This window comes from Perissodus microlepis, chromosome 12 (genome assembly GCF_051167445.1).
Source record: "Perissodus microlepis isolate ML-2025 ecotype Zambia chromosome 12, ASM5116744v1, whole genome shotgun sequence".
NCBI lineage: Eukaryota > Metazoa > Chordata > Actinopteri > Cichliformes > Cichlidae > Perissodus > Perissodus microlepis.
Window position 1 is genome coordinate 20,166,085 of NC_140472.1, and position 10,493 is coordinate 20,176,577.

The 10,493-nt window shown below is 40.9% G+C and overlaps 2 protein-coding genes across 5 annotated transcripts in view; one reads left to right on the forward strand and one right to left on the reverse strand.

Annotated features, from left to right (window-relative positions):
- vps13a (vacuolar protein sorting 13 homolog A) overlaps positions 1–1,492 on the forward strand; it is a 44,526-nt gene extending 43,034 nt beyond the window's left edge. For all 4 annotated transcript variants that reach the window (XM_084945209.1, XM_084945211.1, XM_084945210.1 and 1 more), the window contains one exon: positions 44–1,492. In XM_084945209.1, the coding sequence (XP_084801335.1) occupies positions 44–94 (51 nt within the window). In that variant the 3' untranslated portion in view covers positions 95–1,492. The remainder of the gene's footprint in view (positions 1–43) is intronic.
- Positions 1,493–1,577: 85 nt separating this feature from the next.
- On the reverse strand, positions 1,578–10,092 carry LOC146376233 (guanine nucleotide-binding protein subunit alpha-14-like). Its single transcript, XM_084945214.1, has 7 exons — positions 9,537–10,092; positions 4,902–5,086; positions 4,654–4,808; positions 4,362–4,502; positions 3,524–3,653; positions 3,283–3,436; positions 1,578–2,337 (listed from the first exon to the last, which is right to left on the reverse strand). Exons 1-7 carry the CDS (start codon positions 9,655–9,657, stop codon positions 2,147–2,149), a joined length of 1,077 nt encoding a protein of 358 aa, XP_084801340.1. The 5' UTR covers positions 9,658–10,092; the 3' UTR covers positions 1,578–2,146.
- Between the last annotated feature and the right edge of the window lie 401 nt (positions 10,093–10,493).

The window sequence follows — 10,493 nt, forward strand, 5'->3', positions numbered from 1 at the left end:
GTGAAAATAATTAGTTCTAACTTTGGTCATTATTTATTTTCAGTGGGTTCTCACCAAATTGGAGGATGCAAGAGAGAGTTTACCTAAGTACTGACTCTGAAGATCGAGAAACGCTAAACACACGAGGTCTGTGTGTGCCAGTGCCTTTTTTTCTTTACTGCATGCTACTTTTTTTTTTTCCCTCCATGTGTGACTAGTGAATAAACGATGTGGACTGTCGGTGTGTGTCGGGGCTGAAAGACACAGTGTGCATGTAGACAGATTGCTGATTTCCATCCACTTTGCTTTGCATTCATTATTTTACACCTGATCATGTTTTTTGTTTTTATTAGTTTTCTTTATTAAAACATTAAGTCTGGAGTTTACGAACAGGTTCTGTTATTGCCTGCTTGAAGGATTGTACGAATGGAGGATTGTGATTCCTTAGATGTACTAATCAAACACACATTAAAGCTGCTGTTGGACGAACTTTGAAAGGGGAAAAGAATGAGCGGGCCTCCACCTGCAGCTCGTACCTCTCAGTTTCAAGTCTCTCCCACCAGATGAGCGCAGGATTTTGCACATTACGCACAGTTAAAGAAGGATTTTTGTTGACCTTGAGCTTCATGTGGATACCCCCGGCTCTAGCGGGTGAAAACCTTCTTAACCCTCCACCTCTTCCTCACTGCCCAAGAGAGCCAAGAGGAGGTAGAGGACTCCCGCTCCCTCACAAACGCTATTGTTGACCCCCCCCACCCCTTTCATAATGACACCAAAAACATTTTTGCCCACCATAGCTTTAGAGATTCAGTTTAACTTTCATTTCTGGATGTAAGGGAGGATTTGGGTGTAGAAATGTCAATCTTAACAGTGACTGATAGGGGAAAAAAATCCCTCGAGTATCACTGAGGCCAAATTAACCATAATTGTTGTAGCACATTTAATGTTGCACACTGTTTCTTTTACTGGATTATATAAAAGGCATGCTAATATGAATTAGTATGGCTTTATAGTACACATAATTCAAAAAATGTGCATCCTTAAAGTTCTTCTTTTTCCAATTTTTTTATACATTGCAGAATAAAGACTGTTGAGTGTGTGAGTCAGAGATGCATGCTATTTTTATACTGTACTTACATGCATCAGTTTGCTGTATATGACCTAATATGATGTCTATCTGTATATATCCATCCTTGCATCAGACTTTATGAGGAGGTTGCAGTATGAAATTTTGTGATTTTTATGTTTTTATACCACACATATGCAATGCCAAACATGCTGATGAATTATACAGAGAAAAGGTATATATTGAAAATAAAGGAATGCTAATTATTATTATCAGCTGCTGTTTACTCTGATGTATATTTCAAAGATTTGATTTTGGTCTTGGGCGCATCACGATATAATATCACTCAATTCCATTTACATCGTTTTGTTTTCGGGGAACAAAATCTTCACTGCAGTGGCTTTTTCTTTTTCATGCTGTTTACAATAAAGTTTTTTTGAATTCAAAGCGGTCTTTGTTTATTCCTCGCACCAAGAAAACGTCAGGCACCTGACTTGTACTCTTTATTAAATAATTATCTCTTTATTGAAAATAACCATAAATAGAAGAAACAGTTGTATTTTTTTCCCTAAAGCACATCTCAGACTATTTACATCTGAAACTCTATGAACTCCGTGGCTCTGCTGACTGTCCTGAGTAAATAAGGCACTTACATGCGTCTCAGTGTTAGAGCAACCATTTCTAAACATTATGAAATCACAAAACTGGGCTAAAGAGCATCCTTGTCAAACTATTACATGGGGATACATTTACATACATTAAAGCACTCCGATCATATGTCTATTTAAATAAGTAGTTCACACAACGGGTCAGTTACTTGCTACTAATTTTCACTTTCTCATTTCCACTGTAAAGTATCATTTACAGCAAATACTAAAAAACTACAAGGGAAACTAAAGCATCTACACACAATTTCATGTTAGTATGTCTGGTACAGGATATTTGTAGTCTCTCTTTTTTGGATCTCCCTTGTTAGAAATGAAACAATTTCAAATTTCTTTTTTTTGGTTTAAGCTTGATTGATAATTAGATTCTTTTCTATTTCGGCTTTCTTCAGGTCTTCTCTTGTATGCATTTGCTCCTGTGCTGTATGCCACCTTTCTACACCAGGTTGAAGTCCCCGAGGTTGTGCCTGAGGATGGTTGTTTTCACGTCCTTGAAGATTAAGCGGATGTTTTCTGTGTCTGTGGCGCAGGTGAAGTGAGAATACAACGTCTTGTCCTTGTCCAGGTTTTGTTCTTGGTACATTTTTAGGATGAATTTTTGAGCTGCTACTTGATCCTGCTGAGGTCCTGCAATTCAGGGTTGTTATTATTTAAATATGTCAGTAAATTCAACATACGCTCACCAGACACTTTATTGGGTAGACTTGTTCAACTGCTTGTTAATGCAAATATCTAATCTGCCAATTACATGACAGGAACCCAATGCATTTTACGACCTGCTGAAGTTCAAACTGAGCATCAGAATGGGGAAGAAAAGTGATTTAAGTGACTTTAAATGTTGGTACCAAACAGGCTGGTCTGAGTATTTCAAATTTACTGAGATTTCCCCCACACAACCATCTGTAGTGTTTACAGTGAATAGTCTGAAAGTGAAAAGATGATCTGTGAGTAGCAGTCCTCTCAGAGGTCAGAGGAGAATGGCCAGACGCGATGAAATAGTAACTAATGGTAATGAACTACTCATTTCAACCAAGGTATGCAGAAGAGCATCTTCTGAAGCAGATGGTCTACAGCAGCAGAAGACCACACATGGTTTCGCCTCTTGTCAGCCAAAAGCACCAAACCAAAACTGAAATTCTAAGTCTTGATACTTAAAGATTAAAAATGTGTTTAAAAAAAAACCAATCAGTTATTTTATTTTGAATAAATTATGTGTTTTTAACGCAGAACAAATTTGGTGACTTTCTTGTGGGCTTGTATCAAGGAGGGAGGGGCGGAGCTTAGACTAATGATTGCCAATGTGGATTCCTGCTGAATGTTTTCAGCTCCCTTTTAAATCTCAGCCATGAAGAATTAAACCAATTCTGATGGTAAAGGAGGTTCAACCTGGTACCAGCAAAGTGTACCTAATATAGTGTCAGTTGAGTATTTTTAGTCTATTTCAACACTTCCATAAAAATGAGTACCGTGCAGTGATTGTATGATGAAGGACTTAATTAGATCAGCTAAGTAATTACAAATCTTGTGGTGGAATAAGAGCTGAAATCAAGATGAGCATTCACTCAGTCTAACCTGTGAATTCAGGGAAGTAGGTGGATAAGTGAGAGTACATGATCTTCTCCTTGAGGATGTCGGTCTTGTTGAGGAAAAGTATGACAGATGAGCGCTGGAACCAGGGGTAGGTGATGATGGTCTTGAACAGGGCCTTGCTCTCCTCCATGCGGTTCTGAGATGTTTAAAGGGATCAAGCACATGTAAAACTCCAGGAGGATGTAAACTGAAATCATCATTTGCTGTGTTGTTAAATTCTCACCTCATTGTCGCACTCAGCCAGGACCTGATCGTATTCGCTGAGTGCCACCAAGAAAATGATGGAGGTGACGTTCTCAAAGCAGTGGATCCACTTTCTCCGCTCTGATCTTTGACCACCCACATCAACCATCCTGTCATAAAAGCAGCCAAGAAAAGTCACGCCACCTTCGAGGTCGGTGCCATGTCTGTGGCCAGTTCCTGTGCTGCTGCCATTATTTTGGTTCATAGAGTATTTCAAAGTAGAATGGGAGGCAGAGTCTTCAGCTTTCAGGCCCCTCTTCTGTGGAACCAGCTTCCAGTTTGGATTTGGGATACAGACAGCCTCTCTACTTTTAAGATTAGATTTAAAACTTTGCTTTTTGATAAAGCATATAGTTAGGGCTGGATCAGGTGATCTGTTAGTTATGCTACAATAGGTCTAGGCTGCATTGGCTTCTAATGATGCACTGAGTGTTTCTTCTTCACTCACCTTTTACACATCACTCTTTAATCATTAGCTATTATTAATCTCTGGCTCTCTTACACAGTGTGTTATTTGTCCTGTCGCCCTCACCTTATCCCCGAACAGTTGCAGCAGATGGCCGCCCCTCCCAGAATCTGATTCTGTTAGAGTTTTCTTCCAGTTAAAAGGGAGGTTTTCCTTGCTACTGTCACCAAGTGCTTTTTCAAAGGGAGTTGTTTAATTGTTGGCACTTTCTCTGCATTACTTTAAGGTCTTTACCTTAAGATATAAAGCGCCTTGAGGCAACTGCTGTTGTCATTTGATGCTATATAAATTCAACTGAACTGAATTAAAATGAAACTCTGTGCAGTGCAGAAGATGTCAATATGCACCTCACCTGAAAATGACATTCTGATCCTTAGACCACATGTCAAAGGGGTATTCAATGATACCGGTGGTTGGGACTCGGACTCTGAGGATGTCGTCAAGATCAGGTATGTATGATGGCTGTGAAATCCGATCCAGATCTGTGAGATAGCTAAAAAGAAAAATATGCAGGGAGAAAAAAAACACTAAGAAAGGAGAAATACAGAAAACACGTAGAAAACTTAAAATGTAAACCAAATTTGATCTAGAAAAGTACAGAGATCTGTGCAGACTGTTAAAGATCATAAATGCCTAATTCTCACTATTTGGTGGAGTCGGACAGCTGGTACTCCCTGCGCCGATCATAGCACTCCTGTATTCCAGGATCATTCCACAGACTCTTGACAGCCATGGCGAGGTTGCTATCTAAGTCCTTCACCTTATCCACCTCCACCTCCAGGACTGCGCTGGCATGGCTCTATGGACACACAGAGAAGACAAAAAGACAATGAGGTAACCATCCATCAAATGTTAATTGTAAAGGACTGGAACAGAGTCAGTCTGCCTGTACCTGGTTCTGGGGATCAGTGAAAGATATACCAAGAGCCTCCATAGCTCGGACCATTGTCTGCATGGACGTGTAGATGTTCTGGTACACCAGCTTGGCATAGCTCCTCTTGTCCTCATCTGTATATCCTCCTCCATGGATAATCCTCATTTGTTTGATAAAAGTGCTCTTTCCACTCTCTCCAGTGCCTGTGAGACACATTGAGGATTAAACTCAATAATAGATTTATTTGGTCTACAATTTTTTGCAGCCTTTAGGCTGACTTCCAAAATTTTAGTGATCACTTTCGGTCTGAACCATTTAACGGAGAGGCTGTGCCTCAAGAGCTAGAGCAGGTCATTTTGATCCCCGGCTGCTCCGCTCTGCATGCCAAACTATCCTGGAGAAAGATACTGAACCTTGAGTTGTTGTGTGTGGTCAGTGCTAGCTAGATGTTTGACCTTTAATTGTGCTAATTGGAAATGGACTGGTTTATTTCCAGTTTACCATGGTCAGTTGCCTCCCTGTATTAGTAAATTACTACATTCATATGCAAATATGAGATCTTTGAGGTCAGCTGATCAGTGCTTGCTGGTTGTATCTGGTCCAGGTTAAAGATAAAAGACGAGCCTAATTTTCTACTCTTCATTTATCCCAAGAGAAGATATTATGGCCACTGCAAGCAAATTTAGCTCTCTGCTGCAAAGACACAAAAGAAAAAAGTCATGGGAGTCTCTACCCCCCCTTACAGTGACAATTTTAAACTTGAAGTTGTCTACGATACAGTAAAATGTACCCCTGCTCAGTGTCATGCATCCATGCCCCTTCTGCAAGAGCATGGAGTTTATATATACTTTAGAATATTACTGAGCTGCATCCTGGTGAGTTATTACTGCAACTCAATATTTATGATATTTACATTAAAAAAGATCCAAATTTGAATTATTACATGTGATGTTGCACAGGTGTTGCATACTGTATGCCAGCTGGCAGCTGCCTGGCAGCTACATTAAAGACCCATCTGTCTTTTTATGAACAACTTTTTACTAAGAGATAAGTTGAAAGAAATAAAAACAAGTTCTGTGACAACTCTCAATACCCAGCTTGTCCACGCAGGGACGCAAGCTGAACGATTTGAATGTATATTTGACTGCCAAAGGGACACTCGCCAATATCCGAGAACAGGAAGTTTAAATATCACAAATTGCCCGAAATAAAATTCAACATATCATTCATAACTTTAGTTTCACCTGGTTGAATAGGTGAACAGGATCAGATGCACGCTTAATAACTCAGAGACTCAGAGGTGTGTATTTGGACTCAAGCTCTCTATCTAAAAGGTCTTTCGACTAACTTATATTTCACTAAAGCATACTTTACTAGATGAATACATACTTGTTCTTATTAAAAGGTATGAAAACCACACACACACAGAGTCCCTTTCTGCCATGTTACTCTTCAGCTCTTACAGCAAAAGCTCGTAATTTTCTCATTGAGATCACATGATGCACAGCCGATTTGGTAAACAAATGTGTTTGTTAACAGACCTGAATATTGGAGGTTGCTGTGTTTGTGTATGTGTGGGTTTATGCAGGGATGGGTGGGGAGTTTCACCTTTTGGCAGTCGGTGTGTGCGTGTGTGTCCAGCTTGCATGTACGACACAGCTTCATACCTGCACACTTCCTCAATTGGGGAACGCTGTAACACGAGGCGGTGGTGCCCATGTGAATGAATGTGGTGTTAGTGTCATGAGATAACGGCTACTGTCAAAGTCTGCCCTCTCCGTTTTTTTTTTTCCACAACTGAAATGTACCTGCCAGGCAACGACTGTGCAGAGGCACAAAACAAAAAACAAGAGAAGTCACTAATCTGCAAAATTTGACTTTTAAAAACAAACAAACAAAAAAAACAAGATCCAGCAGATCTACTGCTACATTCAAACATCTTCCAGCTAAAAATAACAGAAAAAACAACACTTCTTCCAAAAAGAAGAACCAAACAGCATTTCAGTGTCTATATATGTAAATGTATGTATAGATATTTGAGGGTATATATCAAAGGTATGTGTATATCCATATTTGTAAGTGTGCGCATGTGCATGTATACATTTAAACATGTTTATATGCATATATAGTATAAATATTATAATATAAATAATATTATTTATTAAAACTGTGATAACGATCCTGTAGCGTGGGTAGGTGTGTAGGTGAATGTAAGGATACATGTATGTATAGATGTATAATTGCATATGTTTGTTGTATGCACATCATGTGTAGGTATGAATGCACTTTTATGTGTGTGTGGGTAATTGGCAGGTCATTTGAAAGTAAGATAAATATTGCTATCATTCCATAAATAGGAAGGAGGGGTAGGATCATATAAGTTTATACTTCTTCTTAATCTTGTCAGGCATAAAAAGTTGAGTTATTTATACACAGATGACTAACATACTGAATATTTGACTATACCTATCTACTGAGCTGTGATGACTCGGTAAACAAGTCGGCAGCTGTTCAAGTCAAATTTAAGGCCTCTGACAAAAAAGGGCAGAAAGTGAAGGTGTTGATCTCTTGCACTCTCAGTAGACCTCACTCTGACCATCCTAATGAAATCCACTGAGAGCTGAGTCACTCTGACCAGGTAACAAAAGGTTACTTTCTAGATCATGGCTGTCATACTCCTTTTACACTGTGGCCCACACAGAGCCCTGTTTGGTCTTAGTGGGCTGGAGCAGTAGATTTATTACCTGGAAAAGAAAACCCTCCAAATCATTCCTCTTTCTGTCTGTTAGAGAGTTATCTCTGGGATGCTGGGATGATAGCTCCTTCAGGAGTTAAACTCCGGTCAGAGAGTGGGGCACAGAGAGTGATGTCCGGATATACTTTAATGGAAGTTAACAGCAGCTCAACAGTACAGCAGTAGGCATACTGAACAAGTGTGGGAGGGGCGGACATGCGTGTGGTTCATAACGATGCGACTGAAATATAAGGAGACTTTCGGTCACCGTCAGTGTAAATACATTTAAGTATACATTAAATACCTCAGACGGCATGAGAAAAACAAACGCATTTGCAACAGAAACACTCCAACGTGACTCTTTGTTCTCCCACTTTAAGAAAGGAGAAGGATGAAATGCTTAAAAATGACAGAAAAAAAGCAGTTTATTTCCCAGACTTTATCCTGCAGACTGACTTTGGTGCAGCATGACCGGGCAGTTGGTGTCTTTGTTGCTAAGAAGGCTTTAAAACTGACATAAAATACACTTTGAATAATAACATTTAAGTCCTTCTTCTTTGCATTTACCACATTATCCAAAGTTATTGCCTCTGTCAGTGCGCCCCAGGGCAGTTGTGGCTACAATGTAGCTTGCCATCACCAGTGTGTGAATGTGTGTGTGAATGTGTGTGTGAATGGGTGGATGACTGAATGTAGTGTAAAGCGCTTTGGTGTCCTTAGGGACTAAGTAAAGTGCTATACAAATACAGGCCATTTACCATATATTTAGGGGGCTGGATTGGGCTCTTTGATGGCCAGGTTCTGGGCCCTGGGCCTTATGTTTGAAACTCTTTCAGCCTGAACAGAGACCTCTGGGTCATCCTTTTTTCTGGAAAGTCACTCCATGTTTTGACTTCTCTCAACTACCTTTGTGATGCGTTAAACAAAACTGCTGCAGTCCAGCTGTCTGTAACAGCCTACAGTGAGCTGAGAAAATGTTTTTGTTTTGAAGCAAATGAATGTAGGTTTGGGGGCAAAAACATAACGCTGTGTTTTGAGTGAAATGATCTGCTAAGAGAACAGTTGGTAAAAACCAATAGCTCGTGCTCCGTGATGCATTTGCATGACTTTTGCATGAAACGCTAGTTATGGCTTTCAAACACACCACTGACCAAGGCGTGGATGGCGACTGGTTCCTGAAGTGCTCCCACACTGCTGCAGTAAAATGCGCCCCCCGATATTCAGGAAGAGAGAGAGAGAGAGAGAGAGAGAGAGAGAGAGAGAGTGTGAGTGAGTGAGTGAGTGTGTGTGTGTGTGTGTTTCTGTGGCCAGGTGGAGACTTACCGACCCCAGGAGACAAAAAGTACTCAAGGATTCACACCTCCGACCACGCGTAAAATCAATGGCAGCGCCATGGCGCGCGGCTGCGCATACCCTGGATGTTCTCGGAAAGCCAGTGCGCCTCAACTGTGAAACGCTGCTCATGACTTGAATCCTCTCATGTAGCCACACGTGTCAATGACAAAATGTTGCGTGCTGGATATAATACATATAAAATGATATATTTGCCTTCTAAAGTGTGCATTTTACTTTCATATGGCTAAATGAATACTAGTCGACAGGCGTCAGAGCTCTGTCCCACCTGCCATGATACCCGTGGCCAGGTGTGGCCAGGAAGCGGTGAAATGGCAATTGCCGAGCTGACTCCAAAATCCCCCACAACTGAAAATGAAAACGCCTGGATCATTCCGCTAGAGGAACAACTTTAAGAGCAAATGTTTTAAAGCTTTTCTTTTGCCCGGAAAAGAACATTTATGACTACAATCAAGATCAAACCTTTGAATGATTTACAGCATGGTATTTGAGAGCACGAGGAGAATGAGGAGGACTCCGTGAAGTCAGTTACCCTCCGAGCTGGTGTTCAGGTTAGTGATGCTCACCTAAAAGCAGCAACTTGAGCTCCATGCGAGAGTCCTCCTTGTCCCTCCGCAGCTGCTTCTCAATCTCCTCGTTGATCCTCTGGTTCTCTCTCTCCTCCGCTGAAAGACAGCATCCAGCCATCGCTGAAAGTCACCAGGTTGCTCTCCAACGACCACTCGGCTGTAAAAATGTCGCAGGCTTTGATTAAAGACAAAGAAAAAAAAGAAAAAGGAAACTCAGACGTGTTAAAAAATACTCCTTCTTTGCCCCCTCTTGCACTTCACAACTTCAGACGCAAAAAGGCACAGAGCATCTTCAAAACTGCGCCTTCGACTTCCACAGAAACAGAAAAGTTTGCTGCTAAAATATAAAGTGCTAGATTTCAGGGGTAAGTCCAAAGCTCTCTCTCTGTTTTTCTTAAGCATCGAGGTGTACAACAAGGTGCACCACGAGCTGTTCCTATTGGACAAAGTGCTGCAGTTATACTCTACCTGGACGACACTTCAGCTTTATCCTGACGAATCGGGAGGGCGTGGCACCGGCTACAAATAGAAAAGGATAAAATGGGAAGTTCGCTGCCACAACCTGTGGAAACGGTGAGCGAGGAGGAATTCACCTGTAGGTGAGTTTTAATCGGACATGGAGTGCCATGGCTCATTCTTATAAGTGCTCCACGCTGTGCTCGCTTTCCTTGGAAGTTTCTATAATATCACACTCGCAATTCACGAGTCTTGATGATATTAAATCATGGTTCGCGTTAATTTTTTTGCATATAAATGATCAAAAAAGATCATACTATTCAGCCCCCGTTCTTCCCTAAATGTTGACCTTGGCCCACCCGAAAAGTTCAGAACCTCGTTTGCCAAAGATTTAGGAGTGTTTCTCGCAGGGGCGATTTTAGCCCAAAATGTCTGTCTGTCTGTGCGATTTTAGCACCCCCAAAATGAATCAAAGCACCCCCAAAGATTTCTTACTTT